General features: G+C 41.6%; 1 protein-coding gene across 1 annotated transcript in view; it reads left to right on the top strand.

The window, feature by feature from the left end:
• The window catches only part of map2 (microtubule-associated protein 2), an 89377-nt gene that overhangs the window by 48728 nt on the left and 19467 nt on the right, over positions 1 to 21182 (top strand). Inside the window, exons 4-9 of the mRNA XM_034203967.1 lie at positions 6348 to 6609; positions 15558 to 15647; positions 15945 to 16019; positions 16500 to 16508; positions 18397 to 18612; positions 20059 to 20343. Coding sequence (XP_034059858.1) covers positions 6405 to 6609; positions 15558 to 15647; positions 15945 to 16019; positions 16500 to 16508; positions 18397 to 18612; positions 20059 to 20343 — 880 coding nt within the window. The 5' untranslated portion in view covers positions 6348 to 6404. The remainder of the gene's footprint in view (positions 1 to 6347; positions 6610 to 15557; positions 15648 to 15944; positions 16020 to 16499; positions 16509 to 18396; positions 18613 to 20058; positions 20344 to 21182) is intronic.

Genomic DNA, 21182 nt, shown 5'->3' with positions numbered 1-21182 from the left:
TGTTGCAGCGTCCATAGCAACCACCTTAGTAACCATGAATGTGTACACATTCATGAAGTAATCTTCGTCATAACTAGCAAACTAAACATCATGTACATGTACTGCACAAATAATCAGAAATAACAACTCATATTAATCGCATTAAATGACATCAAAACGCATTTTATTGGCCAAATGAACCTTAAAATAGGCATTTTCCACCGAGAATAACACGAAGGTCGGCCATTGTTGTTGATCACGTGGTCTATGAAGGTCTATGGGACGCCCTGCCCGTAGAAGCCTGACGATCAAGGGGTCCGCTGTCCGCAATGAAGGTCTATGGAACGCCCTGCCCGTAGAAGCCTGACGGGCAAGGGGTACCCTGTACGTCATATAGCGACGGGGAGGGGCCCTGACCGTCCGTCAATATGTGACGGGATGGGAGTGATAACGTGTTGCACACACACACACACACACACACACACACACACACACACACACACACACACACACACACACACACACACACACACACACACACACACACACACACACACACACACACACACACACACACCACACACACACACACACACACACACACACACACACACACACACACACACACACACACACACACACACACACACACACACTTAAAGGAACTATATCTTGCATCCCAAAGCTCCTCTTCTGTTCCCTAGCTCCTGCAGTGAGACGGCCCTATGAGGAGAGCCCCGCAATGCAGCATCTGTGTGACACACACACACTCACACTCACACACTCACAGGGAGATGGTGGTGTGTGAAAGTGCTCAGATCGTAGGAGTGAGAGCAGAACGAAGAGAAGGCTGTAGCCTGATGAAAGGTGGAGGAGGAGGTGGAGGAGGGGGAGTAGAGGAGGAGTGTGTAGGAGGAAGAACAGTGATGGGACGAGGCAGAGGAAGGTGAAGAGGGAAGACATAATAACAGGTGGGAGGAAGATTTATAGGTGAAAGCATGCAGTGAAGTCAGACAAAAGAAGAGGAGAAGACGCCGATAAGAGCCAGGGACATGACAAATGGACTTCTTAATTAGCTCTGTGATTACCTTGTCTGTGCAGAGTGTCTATGGCTGATGTATTCACAGACAGTTTATCAGTCCTGCTTCATCTCTTTAAGCTGGACACACATTGTGACACTCTTTAATTGACAGGGGAGAAATTGGTTTGAAACAAATGAAACTAAACTGATTGACTGAAGAGTGTTTTCAGAACAGGCAAGTTAATCTTCAGAAAACTTTTGATTGCTGTATGATGGCATCATTGGATTTAGCTAATTGCTATTTTTGCTGTCAGATGTTGTGTAGGAGCAGCCTGTAATTAGCCTTCAATCCACTGATATCTGTGAGCTCTTGCTTGATAATTTGTTGAGTTGAGATAATTCATGTTCACCTATAAAGCCTCCCAAACTCTACAAATCTGGAATGCAACAACACAATTACCAGAAAACACTGGGTTCAGTCAGTGAGCTGTGACTTTGACACACATTTACCAAACACATCAGCCTCTCTCAGTCTGTATATTCAAGAAACGGTTATGAGAAGTTGTAATTACCAATGTGTTATTGTTGTACTATTAATCTGGCTTATAGGGCTAATAGCTTTAGACCTTTTTGTTATTTAGTTCTCTTTCAGCAAAGCGCTTATTTTTGACAGTGGGCTGGTAATATAGAAGCAATGGCAGAATTATAAATATAAACTTGTAACCTTTGCAAAAACATGCAAATGCACTTCACCAAGGTCTTTCTGCTATGTGACGAGTCTAAAGGGCAAGGCCAGTTCCAAATGAAATGTTAAATGTTGCAGTCTGGCTGAAACATAAAAAAAAGGCTATTATGAGTCCGACAGCTCATCTGCTATTTTGAGGTGATTGGAATGACTATGTGAAGTTTGTGCTCTCTTGTGACTCTACCGAAAAGAGTGTATCCTTGCCAATACATGTTCTTCCTTTTGATTCAGCATCACGTATTTCCTCTGGATTGTGCCTCACTGGAAAATATAGTTGAAAAAAGTAATAGAGTTGCGCTTTCCCCTCCCTTTGCAATTGCTGTCAAGGTGCCCTTCAGCAAGGTATTAGACCTAGTGGACATCAATAACTGTGGTTAAACCGGACAGTTTACAGCGTTAACGTATAGATTTGTCTCAATGTGGAAGTCCTTATGAAGCTCATTTCATGTTGTTCTGTGGTGTGTATTTATTCCACCTCTAGAGCCACATTTAGCCAGACAGTCGGGGGAGGAAAAGTGTCCTGAGTGGTCTATTCTGAGAACAAAGTGATGAAATTGCCCCCTAACGCAACATCAGAAGTTTTCTGATTCAAAAAGGTGTTTTCCCAGAAATACTGCAATAGAGCCTTACATTTAAAAATAAAAACATACTTAGTGGATTATTTATTCTCACAGCAACAGTGTGTTGGAAAGTGCAGTTCGTCACAACTGATTAATTCTTCTGAAATAATCAATTTGCCAATTTGCAATAGGTGAGAAGGAGCAGAGATGTTTATGGGCCTTCTGTGCACTCGTAACTCGTAGCACTTTTCAGGAGATGTAACAGTTTGAGGCTGCCACATAAACTGCATAATGGCATACACATTTTGTGTTAAGAATTATTAAAGGGCAGAGTAAAACAAAAGTAAACCAAAAGTAACAAAGAAACAAAGAAATCCCTGTTTGAACTCATAAGTACATGTTGCTCAGTCAGTACTTTGATAAGCCAATGTTGAAAGCACTGAATTTAAAGGTTAATATGTAGGTAGCTGACACAAATCCATTGAGAGAAAGTGCAGTTTCAATCCATTATAATGTACTTTGGTTTCAAAATGGATTACTAATAAATGGAAACAAATCAATAGTTGTAGTGTTGAGATTTTCTTTGAAGTGTAGATCTGTTTGACTCTACTGTAATACCTTAATTAGTCGCTATCCAAAATATCTAGCAGCAGTGTTCGGCGCCTGCTCACTATTAATCTCCATTCTTCCTGGGCACAGAGAGAGGGAGCGTATCAGCATCATCAACCCTCCCTCTGGCAAAGGGCCACAAGCTTTTTGCCAAATGCAACAGACCTGCTGTCTACTGAGACACTCGACGTCTGACTCTATCAAATCGCCATCTCATACAGTCTCACTCCAACTGGACACAATGCCTTGAGGATAGTATATTACCTGGACAATATATTTAGATTGCCTACTATCCTGTGATATACGAATTTCTGCTGTCTGCTTGTCTCAATGTCTTCTCTGAAATAACTCATCCTTTCTCTGTCCACTCTATTCTTCTCAGTGGTTCTCTCCTCGTTATTTGGCCTCCTTGACATTTTTGCATCGTACCCTAAACCTGTATTTAGCTTTGAATAAGGGGAATTGCAAGGCATGTTAATTTGTAATGAGACACTGTACTACATTGCAGCCCCAGTTTGTTTGATGTGATGGGCGTGGTTTCACATGATAATGTTGCCTAATGCCTCTCCAATCTCTAATCCCAGTTTGCTGACTTTTCATAATAGCAATGGCCCCTATTGTCTTCCATCAGGCTTTAACCCGGCAGGTGGTGCTGTTTCATTCAAACGTAGTATTTTCATTGTTCATAAACAGAATACAGATTGTACACTTAAAAATGCTGCTCACATCTGCTCAACGGGCCCCCACCCCTTAGCTGACACCTTGGGCCTGGCCACCTGTCAGAATGATCTTCTGGATATCAGCCACCGGGCTCAAAGTGACCTTCATCATCAGACAGACATCAGTGAGACACAGCTTTAGGACAGCAGTCTCATCTCTGAGTTTTATGACCCTGTTAATATTGAGAGTGCTCTTCAGGCAGGGACATGGTGGTGCAACCAAAGGGACAGTGACAGTTAAGGGTCAATGCCGAATATACTGCTGTGGCTTTCGGACAGAGGGAGAGAGAGTGAGCGTTTTATGAGGATGCTGGTGCTGTGAGCTGCGGAGTCTCTGTAGAAGCTTTTTTCTCACTGATATTCCCCTCAGCGCTGACTCATGCAAAGCTCCATTGACTCCTGAGTTTGATCCATTTAGGCTGCAGGGGGCTTAGAGCCGTGACATATTCTCCTCAGTTCTTTTTTTATTATTTCTCTCTGTTTAATGCTATTCTTCCCCACTGTGCTCTATTCTTATTGGATTCTATTTCAGGGGTTATCAACCTTTCTGTGTGATGTAACCATAAAGGATGTAACCCTACGGATCTGTCAGTTAACGTTGCCCTTCATTGACTACCCGATATGCTTCAACATGTTGTTTCTCATGGAGCTTAAATGTATAGTTTTTTTTGTAGAACTTTTAATTATATTAAAGCATATTGTAACACTTTTAAATGATAGCCTATGGATATTACATGTTGAGGCATTGTCTGTTTGCAGCCATGCTGATGGCATGGTATTTGGGAGTGCCATGTAATTCTGTTGGTCACTGAATCATAGAAAAAACGATTGTATGAATATTCATGGTGATCCCTCTGACTTCTCCTCTATCAACATAAAGTTTACTTTTTAGTTTTTGATCAAAATATCTTAACATCCATTTGACTTTAAACTTTTAAAAATACTTTCATGTTCCACACAAGGAGATTTGTATACATTTGTGTGATCCCCTGACTCTTTTTCAGTGCCACCTTTAGGTCAAAATATCAGTTGGACCAATTATTTGCCATATGTATTTCCTCCTCCTCCTTGTTTGATCTTTATTCTAGTCTTTTCTCTCACTGTGCAGACAGGGAGCAGTAGTATTGAGTGCATTGTGAATGCTGTAGCTGGTGCTCACTGTAGCAGCTCCTCAGTTCCAGGCCACAGTTATTGACTCTTGTTTTTTCCAGCAGACTACCCTTCAGTCTCTGAGGACCGCATAGCTCAATTACAAACCACTCCTTCTCACATCCCCTTATGCACAACTACACAGCAGTAAATGTTTAAAGTACCCTCGCTACATCGGGCGACTGTGGCTGCGAGGTAGTGCCGTCGTCTTTCAATCAGAAGGTTGTGGGTTCGATCCCAGCCCATGCAGTCAACATGTCGATGTATCCTTGGGCAAGATACTTATCCCTGAGTTGCTCCCGATGGCATGGCCAACGGTGTGTGAATGTGTATGAATGTTAGTTCCTAGAGTTAGGTACACTGCTCTGTATGAATGGGTGAACGACATGTAGTATGTAAAGCGCTTTGAGGGGTCTTAAAGACTGGATAAAGCGCTTTATAAGTACAGACCATTTACCATTTACAACCTACCTGCGAAACATTTCTTTGTTATGGTCTGCATGCAGACTCACAGTTCTCTTTTTCTCTCTCAGACCTTTGTTAATCTCCATTTACGTCCTTTGACATCAAGATTGTATTCATTTGATGTTTGAAGGCCAATACTACCTCGAACAAGCATTATGTCCTAATATACATGTCAATGAATAGGAAGAAAGTGGAATATCAATCAAAATAGCCAGGCGTATTAATTAGAAGAGTAGCAGAGTGCGAGTTAAGGACTTCAAGTACAAAACCTTGTGTATCGATCTAACCCTACATCAAACCCATTCATCTGGTTCCCCCCACCTACTGCTAAATATGGCCCAAGAGATCATTGAATCTTACTGACCGTTCCTGCCTCAGGTGATTATGTGGGTCGATCAATCCATTTCCCCCCCCCTTTGCCTCTGCTTGATCTTTTCCCCATGCTGTTCTGGTCAATCATCGGCTCTCAGGGGGGATGTCATGTAAACCTCAGGTTATGGTGAGGACTAAAAATACATATTGTTAAGATCATAATGCCCTTCTTCCTTTTGAAGTGTTTCAAGTGTGTGTTGTTCTTGTTTAAATATGTGTTTATATATAGATTATCAGAAATGATGAAAGCTACATGATTCAAGCTATTTGTCCAATGCCGAACTGGATCTTGTCAGATTGATCAAAGCCCACCTCAGATCCCTGTAACCTTGCATGAGTCACACAAATCCAAGGTCTGCACTGTTCATTTTCCACAACTGGTGATTTTCACCTGGGAAACTGGCTATATGAGTCATTACATACACACACAAATCAATAGGGTTTAATCCAGTGGCTGTCACCTGCCCAATAACACCCAAGGACAGTATTTCACACAACCACCTACACACAGACTCACACAAGCGCTGATGCTCTTTCAGAATTGTTGACAGTGGAGCTTCATGGAGCAGCCGCAGGGATCATGACTGACGAAAAGGAGATTTGAGAATGTGACTGATGCAGTGTGTCCTCTGGTCTGCACACTGTTCATTCTCCTCTATGATACATTGCTAATATTGCAGTTAATAATGCTTCCTCCCTTCCTCCCTCCATCCCTTCATGTCTCTCAGCCAGAAGGAGAGACCCCACCCCGTGCCCATTCTTCCCTGCTGCTAGCTAGCACCAGCATGGCAGACAGTCGAAAGCCAGAGGATGGTGCCCCCCAGTGGGACCCATCAGGGGGGCAGGAGGCCGCCGGCAACCATGGAGCCAATGGCTACTCTGCCTACAGGACCTGCCAGCCTGGTGGGACCCAAATGGCCACAGGCCCCTACTCCACCCGAGAGAATGGCTTCAATGGGGAGCTCAGTGGGGCCCCCGCTATTACCGCAGGTAAGATCTGTTTAAAGTATTTAGATTATTCACTTTAATGTTACAGTAAGTTCTAGTGCGTTAACTGGAATCTTTCTGCATTATCGGATTGCTAAAATAAGAGGACGTGATGGGGTTTGTTAGTGTGGAATTGTAATCGCTGAAGAACAACATTTTGCAAATTAGCATTGATGTTTTTTTAGGGTTTGTTTTGATGAGGAAAAGGTATTTACTCTTAGTCATATAATTTCCTTAGCCCATTTCGTACAGAAAAAGTAAAACAGATGAGCCCTCACCTATTTGTCAAAATGTCAAGTCTAAGTTTTACATTACATTACAAATGAAACAAAACGTGTACATTTTAACTTTTCTCATGTAAATTTGGTCCATTATGTACAAGACTAAACATACCATGCTTTAAAGTTATGTAGTAGTACTGTAGTTTGTATCAATCATGGCAAGCTTGGCTCACAGTTTGATTCTGGAAAGAAGTCCAAACCAACAGGAATATGTCTGCGTTTAATTTGTAAATGTGTGTAAGATGGGCTTTTGTTTATGAATGAGTGTGTACACATACTGTAAGAATGTGTTTGTGTAAGTGTTCCTTCCATTAATCATATGGTGTGTGTGTGTGTGTGTTAAAGATTGCATATTCATGTGTAAGCATTGTCTATGACTTTTAATATGTTATGTAATATGGTTGTATGTGTGTGTATGATAGTTGTGTCTTTTTGTGTGTGTGTGTGTGTGTTTGTCCTGTCTCTTCTTGTGCGTGGGTTTGCAGCACTCCGAGTCCTCACTAGAATTGCATACTGTTATTAAGAGTGCTATAATTACACAACAAATCTTTCTCTCTACCCCTTTACCCTTCCGGCCGTTCCTCACTCACACGCTGGAGACGAGAACATTAACGTACCAATGGTGTTACCATGGAAACGGCTCCCCTATAATTTAGTTTGCCAGGGCTATTTTTTTGTTGTATCTTACCACAGACAAGAACGTTTAGCATGCGATGACAGGAGCCAAATTAACCTCCCATCTCCCCGTTATTAAAGCTTAACCTGACACCGGTTTGAAGGCTGATTACAGTATTTTCAAGTTTCGCTGCTCATTGACATTTGACCCTCTTTATTCCTTCAATGTTTATCGCTAATTATTTAGTATCATTCATACTTGATCAAATTATGTGACCGAAAGGGTGTGAGGAGAAGATTCAGATAAATCAGACTCTTCTCCTCACACACATCCATTATATTTATATTATACTGAAATCACATAATGACCCTCAAATTGGGATGACACTAATGGCGCATTTCCACTACAGCGCGGTTTAAGCATGCCGTGCTGTGCCCGGCCCGTTTTTGGTTGCGTTTCCACTAGGGGTAGCTCCGGCTAGCGGGTACTTTTTCACAGTTTTTCTGGCTCTCCAAAATCGAGGTTATTTCCGGGCCAACAACCAGGCTGAGTATGCTAAACTAGTGAGAGAATCGCTGGCAACTACAACAAAATGAACTTATTTGACCGTGATTTAATTGTAATACACATTTCAAAATGATGCCGAAGTAACAACATACTGATACCGGTTAGTAAAAACCATGAATTAATGCTTTGACAAGTCTGCAGACCAGACGGCAGGCGAAAAACCTTTTAAAATGCGTGTTTTCTGAATGGAGATCGTACAAGCTAACGTTGTATATGCTCCGACCGTCCACACTCACAACAACGGCCTATACAGACATAAATAAACCATCGACTGTATTCGCCATGACATAGACAGTCATTTTGTGGTTTGTACTTGTTTAACTTTTGTCTAGTTTCTGGACAGATATGAGGAGCTGTGAGCTCTGAGGGCTAACAGCTAATGGCTGATGTTGGTTTTGTGTTTCGCATTGAAGATGACGTCACGGCTCCGCCTACACTGTGTTACTATAGTTACTACCCCAGTTCCTAAACTGTAATGGAAATGCAGCATAAAGTGAGCCTGGCCTATCAAGGCCTAACTATACCGTACTAAGCCGTGCGAGGCCCTGCAGTGGAAATGCGCCAAAAGCTTCTGTTCAGAGATTACTTTTCTAAAATAATAAAATGTTAATGTTCGTTTTTATATAACTTGTACTTTTTTCGTGAAGCATGCCGGTCGAACCGTCTGTCAGTTAAAAAAGAAGTCTCTTTTAAATGTACATCTCTAGTTTATGTTATCAGGCACATTTAGAGTCCAGAGCCCAGAACATTGCTTAGAGATGCATGGCTCCCTAATACAAAAAGGAGAGGCTACCTTTAAGCCAGTGGGCCGACATAATAAGCAACAGCCATGGTCTCATGTGTTCCTCTGGGTCTTTATTAGCACATATCAAAGATATGAGAGCTGTAAACAGCCTTCTTCAAACTTCAAAGGAATGACTTGAAACTGATGAGCAAGTAAACATTATTTTGTGTTTCTCCGAGAGAGGAAAGCTAATGATCTACTCTAAGTTTTATCCCAGCAATTTAGATCTGTGCTTTCACTCCTGTCTCATTACACCGAGTACTTTTCACCCGTACTTTTCGCGTTTAGTTCCGTTAGTACCCCTGATATCGCGTTCACACCAAAAAAATAACTAAGTGCCGGGAACTTTTCACCCCATTTTTAGCGCCTGCTGAGGGTAGGTACTTTCCTGGGGAAAAAAAGTACCACAGTTCTGATTGGCTGGGCAATTGAAAACCACGCCCCGTAAAACTCTGAAATGTTTTGTAGAGCCGCCATTTTATTATCCTCACATTAGCATTATTAGCATTATTAGCATTAGCCCAGCGCACCAACGGAGAGAGACTAACTTATGCCAACACAAAAGAAAACATGGGAGCGGTGGAGATGAGGAGGTGTCGGCGTTCTGGCGATTTACTCAGAAGGCTTCAGTAGAAGTTGCTGGGAGTCCCAGCAGCTTCTACTGAAGTCAGTCCCTAACTCCGGGGCCTTCCGGCCGGGGACTTCAGGTGGCAGTATACGCCGTGAAGTGGTTTGCGGCCTGCGAGTAAACCCAAAGCAGAAGAAGAAGAAGTGACGTCAGCGGCTTCATTTGCCTAATCCACCCTCAGGGAACTTATTCCGGTGTGAACGCGATCGGCTCTTAGTTCCATAGGGGAACTAAGTGCTGGGAACTAAGTGCTGGGAACTAATTACGGCAAAGTACTTGGTGTGAACGAGGCTATAGTCCTCATCAGCAGTGGTGATTCTAGAGCAGGGATGGGCAAATGGCGGCCCGCGGGCCGCATGCGGCCTCCAACTCCTCTTTTTGCGGCCCTCAGATTAATTTATAAACAACGTAGCCTAATTAATAAAAAATAAATACATTTAAAAAAATTGTTTTTTTTACTGGTAGTACTGATACCGTCCACTAGACTCCTAGTTACGTCGTGAGCTGCGTAGATGATTTCAAATACCGCGAAATAATCTGTGACGCATTTGTGTGTATTGTGTTTGTTTCCCGGGGAAACCCTCACAAGAAACACCGGCTGTTGTTATGCCTGCTGTGACGTTAAGTTGCCTCTTGTAATTATGCCTTTACAAGCTTAAAAGTTGTTTTTATCATCTGAATTTAGCGAAACAAGTTTAATATTCTTAAAACCAAGACTTTGTTTATTTGAAATCAGATGAAAACAAACTGTCACGGACCCTGCCGTGTTATCTATGATTACTACGCTTTTCATTCATAATTTCAGCGGGAGAGTGCAGAGTGCGGGTTGACAGGTGTCTGTGTTGACAATCCCCTTATTGTGGAATAAGGGGAATGCAGAGACAGTGGGGGCCCTAGGCAAACATTCACTGGGGGCCCCTCAAACCAGCTTTTCATCACCACGCACAGCCGATAGCCCCCCTCCCGGAGCAGAGCAAGGCAACAAAATGTAAGATAAGAATAGGGATGGGTATCGTTTGAAATGTATCGATTCCGATTCCGGTGCTGCTTATCGATTCTGGTTCTTATCGATTCCCCGTTTCGATTCCAAAATTGTAAAAGAAAGAGGTCAAACGTTTAGATAACAAAAATATCTTTATTTTTTTAAGCTTTAACTGACATTTTTACAAATAAAAAATATACATTCAATACAAATGTATTGCACAATAGCTGTGCTTTATTTTAACTGAGCTATGCCTGTGGCAAGCTATTAACAGGCATTACACTGTGCCTTGTCTTTTTATTTTTTAGTGTAGTGGAGCCTCACTTTAGAGCGTTTACCGCGATCCATCTTTGGTGTTATAAAGTGACTGAGCTCATGAACTGTCTACGGGAGGGCGGGGGGAGCCTCGCTGCGGGGAAACTGTGGACCTCTGTCGCCGCAACTTATGCCGGAAATGACAAAAATGAAGGGCGGTGCCGGCCGTCAACGGCCCGCTGACGACCGGCCGTTCTGTGATTCTCCAGAACACACAGATGGCCAGTCCTCCCTTACCCTGGCTGTATTCCACCGGATCACCGCGGCGCAGACGGACCTGCGGCGCAGACGATTGATTGATTGATTGAAAAGTTTATTAACAGCTTGTATATTGGGTACAGTACAGTACAGCTCAAAACATACAATTGTTAAGGGGATGCAGACCAGAGAAAGACTTTCGTCTTGTTTACATCAGGGTCCCCCATTTCCAATTCATCTTGTCATTTAAGACAGGGTGCAGACGGACCCGGTGGAATACAGGGTCGACCGCGTCTAGGAACCGTTAAGCAGAACCAAAATTGTGTATTTTGTATGGGTACCCGGCATTTTCTTATCGGTTCTCATCTGGAACCGAGTTTCGGTTCCCAACCCTAGATAAGAAGCAGCGTTTTACGGCGCGCTATGCATGGGGCCGCCTTCAGGGGGTTTCCCGACATGTCGTTGCAGTAAATTAAAGGGTGTTTCATGTTGTCGTTGCTGTGGACCTTCTTAATCTACCTTCTTTGGGTGCCCCCTTCTGGTCCGGGGCCCCAAGCAGTTGCCTGCCTTGCCTGTCGGCAAGCGGCGCCCCTGCTAATCAATAAATACAACTGACTTGATATAAATCCTTTCAAAGCATCATTTGTCTCAAGACTGAAAACATGTTGCCAGCCTGCTTCATGTGTGGTATAATCACGTAGAAAAACAATTATAAAATAATTGCTCATAACGATGCACTGATGTATAATAAAATGAACGAGTTTCAAATGAAAGTTGCCTTACACATAAAAACAATATTACCTGTTATGGAAATAATTGTCATAGACGCCAAGATGTGACATACAGGACAAACCTTGATGTCTGTTTACCCTCCTTTTAAGGACACAGGCTGCTTAGCCAATAATGTTATTGTTCCCATTCTGTGACCGGTCAATACTGGGTCACAGATGGTCTGTGTTGTGGGTACACTGGGACACTTCCTTCTCTGTATTTGTGGACTCCAAGGTGAAATCTTCGAGGTCATAAGTGTCCGACGCAAGTAGCTCAGTGTTCCCACACTGTTTAGGCTATCTTCTCAAATATGTTGTTTACTCTCTGCGAAACCAGTTAGATGGGCTGGCAAGAGAGAGGCTCTCCAGAATTGACGTGGCAACTCTACCGTGAAGTCAGAACCTCTGACTCTTGGACTTGTGATGTGAATCCTCCGGCCGTAACTCCAAATAAACCATCATGTGTTTGACATCAAAGCTACTGCTCCTACCGTGTCTCCTTCCTGAGTCGGTGACTCCCACTGCATAGCTACACAGAAGTTTCCTCTACATTACCCTCTCCTGCACCTTTTACAGACAGTTATATGGAATAATCAATAGATGTTTTATAATCATCTGCATAAAAAAATGACATTTTGTTTCAGCATCTGAGTGACAGAACTTGCCTGCAGAGTATGGTGTCAGCACACATTAGCGTAGCTCCAGAGCAGAGCAGGGCAGGGCGGCAGTAAGCCTTCCTGTGAAAAGCTCTTCAGACACAACAGGAACTATTGAAGCACGAAATTGCACTCTTGACTTTCCTTTTAGGCTAAAGTTGAAAAAGCCAGCGAGCCATGCTGAAAGTGGTCAAGAGAAAAAAATGAAGAGAGGGAGACGGAGAGAAACAGATCGAGTTAATAGAAGGAGAAAGAATGCAAAGGGTCGTTCATCTTATTCTGCAGAGCAGTTGGCTTGTATGAATCGAGGAAGCCCTTCTGTTATGTTAGCGATATCGCATTGACTGATGTCACTGAGCTGTGGCAATTATCTGGGCATACTGTTGAGATGACTGGACAAGATTTTGTGTTGTTAAGGACCCTCCATCTCATTAGCCTCAACGAGTACGTTTGGCTGCAGCAGAGAGGAGATTTGACCAAACGAGTCTCTGGTGTCTAGGCACAGACTGAAAGGAACAAATCCAAAGTTGGAGGATTTCTGAATCACAACTTTCCCTCAGAGGGGTTTACAATTTGTTATATATATGGCACCTTCTATTCTAAGACCCTTTACTTGAATAATGAAATATTTCACCAAAAACAAATATAGAAACATTGGGAACAGTAACAAAGAAGGGATTCTTTTTTCAAGACGGAGAAAGATGGAAAAGACGTTGCAGAAAAGACCAAAAAAGATATGTAATAACATATATATATAAAACACAATGACGTTATAGGAAATAATTTACGGAATGTAGCTTTTATTTCAGCAGGCAAACATCTGGGCTTTGTTAGATTAATTGTTCGGCTACGTCACTGCCATCGTTTCCATTTATACTGGAGGCTGCAGACTGAGAGACTGAAACAACTGGATGTGTTGCTGGCATCTGAATTACATTGGGACCCAAATCAGTGGCCCACCAGTGTGTTGCTATGGCAACCACTTGCTTTACACATTTCGGGTGCAGGCTGGTTTAATACCAAACGGCACTCCTGCTCTCTCCGTACCCTCTCAGTCCAGCTCTGTGTGAGAGTGTGTGTGTGTGCGAGTCAGTCTGGCGGTGTGTAGCGTTGACTCGGGGCTTCCAGTCGGTGTCGCCGCTCAGAGAGGGAGCGCTTTCAGCTTCTGTCTGTCATACAGGTAATACAAGCGTTTACTTCATTAGGACTGTTTGTCTGTGTGGATGTAAGCTGGTACTGGAGATGATGAATGCAGATATGCAGAGGATTCTGTTTAACAACGCGGCTATTTGTGCATGTGGGATGTACCTTCTGTCAAAGCCAATGAAAGGCGGCTGCTCTGACATTTGACATCATTCTGTCAGAGAGATGCTGAGACAACCAGACCAGACAAATTGTCATCACCGCAGGCTAGCTTTGTTAATGTTACAAGGTCATTTCTTTTTACAGTGCCGTTGCTTTGTGAATGAGCAGTATATTTTGTATAGCCAGACTGCCTTATTAGACCCAGTGCCTGTGATGCTTCTTTTAAATGTGTCAGTTTTACTGTGTATCTAGAAAATTTAATATTTAACCCTCACAAAGCGTATGCAGAAATGAACTGTCGAACAACAAAGGGAGTAGTCCAGTTGGAACCATTACACATTAGATTACTTCATTCCGTTTTAAACTTTAATATATGCGACATATTATATTACAATAGATTTATTTTTGAAGATTATACTCCAAAAACTGGTCAGTTATGTCATGTCATTTCAACTGGATACTCTAGCTTTGCGCACTTATATGTTAGTTTAAGAATAGTTTCTGTATGTTTTTTTTTGTGAAGATTTAAAAAATGTTTTCCTGAAAACACTTTTATTTCATGTTGAGATTTATGTGCCATGCATTCGTTTTTTGAAAGCAAGTCATTCCCAATGTTTAGGAATTTGTCGAGCGTTGTCTCACTCAGGAAACACAAATATTCATATATTTTTGGAGCATTATTTTAAACCAGCGCAAAGCCATAAGAGACGTTTTTTATTCTTGATTCCACAACCATTGATTGTGTTTGATGTTGATCTTTAAGCTGTATTTTCCGGTAGAGGCTTGGAATAATTGAATAGGTGGTACACGTATATCACAGTGTGCTCTTGAAAATGGGAAATAGCTGCTTTGAGTAGGTGAGTGGGCAGTGTTAAGTGTTCCCGGAAGAAGTGTGTGCATGTGTGTGTAGATGCATGTTTGGATGCCTGCCAGCTTGTTTGTGTCGATGTGTGGGCGATTGTTGGATAGAAAGAAACAGCAGCAGCAGTAAAAGCATTGCACTGACACCCAATCCCACATAACCACTGTTTATATGCAAATGAAAGTTTGTTTGATTAGAACTCTACAGTTCACCCTGCGTGCAATACTAAAACTGATCCATGCAGCCTGATGTAAGCTGTAAGGTAGAAATTGTAGGCCAGTTTAGTGAAAGGTGACTTTTGGGGAAACAATGGTGTAAAAGTCCTATTTCTATATGAAAACACATGCATACATAATTATCACAGATTTTGCCATTTTTTCTTCAATTTCCCTACTCTTTGCTCTTGGCAGACATCACTTTGAGCTTACTTTCTGCTGTATTTTCTTCATTTACCATCTTTTTGCATTTCAGTATCACATGTATCAAACCGATTTTATCTCACCATAACTTCCATGGTTCAAATTGGACCAGGAACCTTTCTTTCATGTCATATCCTGTCCCTATCTCTGCTTCGTCTGTCTGTTTATTTACATGTCAAACTAAATCTTGAGAAAATGCTGATACGGCTGGAATTGGCAAGATCGGATTGTTTTAGTATGAATTAAAGTATAGAAATGTTGTTGTTAGGCATAAGCTAAAACATCCATAGGTGTGATCTTTAGTCTGCACTCGGTTGCTGGGTTTCCATAGCAACACTCACTGCCTAATCATCCCTACAGCAAAGTAAAAATCTATTCTCACTCACACTGCTTTTATTACACGTTTTTAATGCTTGTTTTGAATCAAATTGACAGATGATATAATCTCCCTGATGTACTGGAGTTTTGGGATTTATACCAAACAAATTCCTTCTACTAACTGCTTCTTTGAAATGTTTTTGTTCTTGCAATAATCTTGAAGTTGATTAACCTTGTGTCTTGTGTTCAGAGCAAGTGTCAGCGCGGATTGTGCAGGAAGTGACGGCGGAGGCAGTGGCGGTACTAAAGGGAGAGCAGGAGACTCAAAGGCTGCCATCAGGTAAGACGCACACGCACACACGCACACACTTATTAACATTGCTCTGTACATTTTATATTCTTAATGTTCAGTCAGGATCATAGTTAACATTATCATGGGACGACAGCTAACTAACAAAGTTAATATCAGTCCTGGTAAGCATACAGTCACTAAGGATGAGAATGGGGAGAGATTATCATAATTTGTTTTGGGAGAAAATGAGAATAGATAAGAAATAAATGTAAATGTACTAATTATTAAAGAAGATTTTCAAAAATAATAATTATTCCTTCCTATATCTCACACCTACCTTTGAAGTTGAAGACACCACAAATTTGCCCCCCTCACCTCCCCCCTCACCTGCTGCCGAGCACTTTGGTCCTCTGGAAAAAGGTAGGCCAAGAATACAACGTGTGTTCATGAGAGTATGTCTCTAAAAGAGAAGATTGTGATTTCCTTCTTTTCCCCGACTGAAGCCTTGGGATGTTTTGTTGGCCAACACATTTGGGTATTGATATTGGTTGGCTCTGGGGCTGCTCTTTAACCCCCCCCCCCCCCCTCAGGACATGCCCTATAGGAGACAAACCACACATTGGTCGCCTAAAGAAGTCTTTACATACCAGAGTTGCTTAAAGCAGGAACATTATCTCCATTTTTCAGACATCCATTTCATCCTAAATCCTGCTTCCTCCTCATCGCACAGCTGGAACCGATACAATTTGTATCTTCATCGTCATCATTTATCTCTGAACGAAAGAAGCGCTCACACGCATGACCGCCTTGTGACAACAAGTGCACTCTTCTTTATTGTCCTCTTCTTCCATTTTCCTTTCTAACATCTACACCTGGTCTTACCACACACTTAAATGACAGCCAATTTAGGTAACCCTTCAACTTCTTGTTGTTTGTCTTTTTGGTTGAGTTGTGTATTTTGTTCTGCATGTCTTATCATGGTGTTGTGTTTTCTTGTGATTGTCCCGTCAGTCTTCTTTGCAATTATTTGTTTGTATTGTTAGTGTTTATTGCTATAGATAACAATTGTAGCCCCATAACATGTAACCTGAAGAGATAGCGTCAATTCTGATTTGTTCATTTGTTTTTAACTTGTATTGAAAGTTGCAATCATGTTGTCTTCTTGTTAAGCTGTGAAAAACGTTCACACCAGCGGCATTATAGTCTTCTTCTCTTCTATGTTAATCAGTGGGTTGTACATCAAAGCAATTTGGCTTCATATTATCAGCCCATAATAAATATTGGCTGTAATTTCATTATCGAAATAATACATAATAATATAAATGTCCCTTTGTCAGCTTACTTGTTGTCGTGCATCACCTGTTTTTCTTAAATACTTACATTTCAAACAATATGTTCTTTGCTTTTCGATTTTGACCATTCTCACTGTTGTACTAATTGGTTCTGTATCTCTGACATTGGAATTGTAGGCTATGTAGTAACTTCTTTTGCAGCTACAAAATGGTTGTACTACAGTGTAACAAGCTCTTCCGTTTGCCTCACACTTGGCCTGTCTCTTCATGTCTGCTCAGAATATAATGAGGAGTGTTAGTAGATTGTTCAACCAGGCACTAAACCCAGATGATCAGATGGTTGTGGTAACATTGTGTTTTAGTATTAGAAGTAAGGACTGCGTAAGGGGTGTCCTATAGAAGGAGGCAGTATCGTGCAATTGTTAACAGATAGTGTGCTCTAAGGTAAAGTGTTTTGTGGTGTTGTTGTATAAGAGTTCATCATTCAACAAGTAGGCACTGAAGGATTTAGCCATAAGATTGGCTGATGGTTTCTTTGAGTTTTGTTTAGGCCTCTACTGCTGCATTTGTAGTTTAAATGTTGTTATTAGTGTCTGTGTTTTATGTCTTTTATTAAGGTTTAATCATTCTTACGTGAAGCAGATTATTGTTATCTTCCTCAAACATTGCAACATTTTACTACAGTATGGCTGGCCCACAAAGCATTGTGAATTTTGAGTTGCTTTTCACTGTCACCTTGTCGATGTCCTGTGTGTTTCTCTTGCTCTCAATCAATCTTTATTTTCATCTTTCATCTCCCCGTGTGATGATTCTATTTGTGTTGCTTATTTAAAATGTGTCTGTTATTGTCTTCGTTTTTTTTTTCTACCTCAAGATTGATCTCCCTTTCACTTAAGACATGTCCATCTTAAATACAATTTAGGCTACTTCTATTAAAAGTAATAATAAAAAGTAGTAATTTCCTGAAAATGCAAGAATGGCAGCTAGCCCCAGTTGAACTCATTTGGTATGACCTCCTGTTTGGCATTGTCTCATAGCTATACTGAAAGCTCTAATCAAGGACCTTATTCAAAAAAATATATATATATATTATATTTTTTAATATTCATCAATAGATGCCAAACAGCAAAAATATACACCAACAACAAGAAACATATGGTGCAGTTGACTCGTTTTTCAATTTGTAATAATTTTTTTCTAAACTTGGATGGGTGTTTAAAAATATATAAAATCAAAAGTCAAAAATAACATGTGCAAAAGTTTCTTGTTAGTTATTTTGCGCAAAAACCCCTGATCAGGTGGATTCCTATCAAGTTTTGAAAGAACCTCAATCTGAGTCTTAATATTAATTAAGATGGACATTCTTTGGTGTGTCTCCATTTTTTATTGTTTTCGTCTTCATTGTCCTTCCGTCCTGTCTCCCTCTCTTCCTCTTCGCTCTCTCTTTCAGTCCGTGTGTCCAGATTTCCCTGCAGTTCTTCTCCTTGTGTCTGTCTTGTTTGTAGATGTAGGGGATGAGGAGGAGGCGGGCCCTCTCCGCCGTTTCCAAAATTCTCGGGAGAGGTGCAAGTTCCTCGCCCCCTCCATCTCAGTTTCCGTGCCCGAGGACGACCCCTACCACTCCGACGAAGAGTACTATGAGCACCCATTGTTCAGCCCTGAGTGGACGCACTCGGGCTCCCGCCCCACAGGGCAGGCTGTGGCCTTTAGACAGATCGAAGGTGAACCACGCATGGTTCCTGTTTGCCATTCCCCCTCCATTCCTCTCTTTCTCACTCTGTTTCCCTCCTTTCTCTTTTTAACACCTATTGCCTCTCCTTCTGTGATTTGACCTCCATCCCTCCCGTCTCTCCGTCCGTCAGTTTGTCTCTTCGTCCGTCAGTTCGTCTGTCCTTGTGTGTGTTGTGTTTGTGTGTCCTTGTGGTGTCTGTTTGTTCTTGTGATTTTTGTTTGCTCTAAAACTGAGCAATTTCATATTTGTTTAACAGTCATATTTTTTTTTCTTTCATCGATTTCACCCAAAGTCATTGCTACCTGTGGTTGCCATGCTGTTAAATCCAACACATAGCAATGATGTCTCTAAAGTAGGATTCATTGGACATCACTACAGCTTTCACTACAGCTCTCATCAGTAAGTCCCATTGCCACCAAGGTTTACTTTTATGACTTCAAATAAGGTCCAAATGGTCAGTACAGTGCATGATTAATAACATCCATGCACAAAAAACTTTCAGAAATCCCCCAACCCACACAAAATAACTATCTTTCCCCCCCCCAACATATACATTCATTCATTTTAACACAAGACATTACAATGATTATGTATACATTTAAAAAAAATAGCATAATTGTAGACTAATTCTTAACTCCCCCAGCCTCCCCCAACATATTATAATCTCACCGTTGACAAAAATCTTGTAGTAACATTGTTTTGCTTAAAGTTATAATATGTAGAAACGTCTGGGTGCAAAGCAACTGAACAGAATATTTGTTACATTCAGAACTTACTCAAAATGTGCAAAGCTGCACACCCTTATCCACCATTAAACAGTAAACAAATCTGGTCTGCGCAATGTCCTGAATCTTGAGACATTTTGCTTTGCCTGTAATGGACTGCAGCTCCTCAAGGTTGCATTTTCTTAAGAGCTAGGGATTTCAGAAGTGCTCTGAACAGAAATGCCTCGACAAGAGCGCAATTTTAGACCTTGAAATATTACGACTTCATTTATATTTTCATTCTCCAACCTCAGTTGTCAAATATGGTAGCTCAACTTGAGTTGAAGGCAAGAGAAAGATATAATTGTATATATTTGTGTTTTCTTTTACAAAAATGATTCTTGATGAGACAGTAAGTGCTGATATAAAAAAGACAGATATTAAGAAATACATCTCTGCATGCCTTTAACCAAAGAATATCTTCTTAGTTTCCTTTCATACTGGGTACAATAAGCCCCAAATGTAGAAAAGCAAACAAACAGAATAAAAAACGACTTGCACACAGCACTGTACTATTTGTGTAATGTACCTATATGTGTGAGCAGACATACACTTTAGTTCATCTTTTCCTAGAGATGAAAGTGTCCCATCGTAAGTTCTGTTCTCACATAACCCAAGTCTGTGTTGCCTGTAGTCTAAATGTGTCCCCCTTTCACCCTGTTTTGGAGAAGAAGAGACCATGGAGGCTCTTACAGCTGAATACGAGGAGGAGGTGGAAGATGAGGAGGAAGAGGAGGAGAGTGCAGCAGAGTCCGAAGCAGCTCTTGATGAGCAGCAGTGGAGCGGGGAAGAGCCTGAGCTGGACTGCCCCCAAGCTGAGCCTTTAGAGCAGGCAGAGGCCATAGACGAGGCCCAGGATCTAGAACTGGAGCCGGGAGAAGCAGCTAGTGCTGCTACAGACAGTTCTGTGGACAGAGATGAGGAGGAAGCAGGGGGGTGGGAGAGCCCTGAGACAGGTGTGTCCTGCCCTCTGCTCTCCCTGCCTGCATGTTACTGCATTGTCCACTGTATAGAAATGCCAGATGTGTCAAAAGGAACATATAAGCACATAACATAAGCATTATAATTCAAGTGGAATGGCAAGTTACCCTCCCTGCACTACGCTCTGGCTGCAAGGCAACACAGGCTTGTTGGTGAAAAGAGTCACATTCTTTTAACCTATACTTTAACTTTTCCCTATTGTGAGCTATTTTTGCGCTTTGATATGATTTTTCCTTGCTGTTGTTTTTGGGGCCGGCCATTTTGTATTGGTATGATCAAGTGAAGTGTTGCTGAATGTAACAGTGCTGTTTTTTCACCGGCTATAAGCCTGCAGGTTTCTTGTTGTGTTTACACGTGGCTTGGTGCTGGTATGCCAGTGCTATGCACTTTTTGTAACCATGAATCATACTTACTAAACCTGGGTCATTCATATTATTATCATGATCCTGTGTACATATGCAGGGGATTTCATGGTTGGCTGTTTCGTGTTAAGTGTGATATAGTTTCATCAAATGCCTTATCATATCAGCGTTTGTTTGTTTTTGGCACTGTTAGTGACATTGTATGGCATTTCTCTGTCATTCACTAACAAGGTTCTTCTCTATTTGGGTGTACTGATATATTCGCTATCAATATATTTATAACTATGTGATAGATTTTAATTCGTGAAAATCGCATTCTGTGGTAGCCATTGTAGAACGAATGACAGAAATGTTGTACTTCTTTCATTTGATGTTTTGAAGACTTGCATGAATATCCATCCCATTAATTGTTCCCCATAAATCAGCCTCACAGTTTCCTCATGCCGGTTCCG

This window comes from Gymnodraco acuticeps, unplaced genomic scaffold (genome assembly GCF_902827175.1).
Source record: "Gymnodraco acuticeps unplaced genomic scaffold, fGymAcu1.1, whole genome shotgun sequence".
Lineage (NCBI taxonomy): Eukaryota > Metazoa > Chordata > Actinopteri > Perciformes > Bathydraconidae > Gymnodraco > Gymnodraco acuticeps.
The sequence above is the reverse complement of the archived record's forward strand: the minus strand, read 5'-3'. Positions and strand labels throughout refer to the sequence as shown.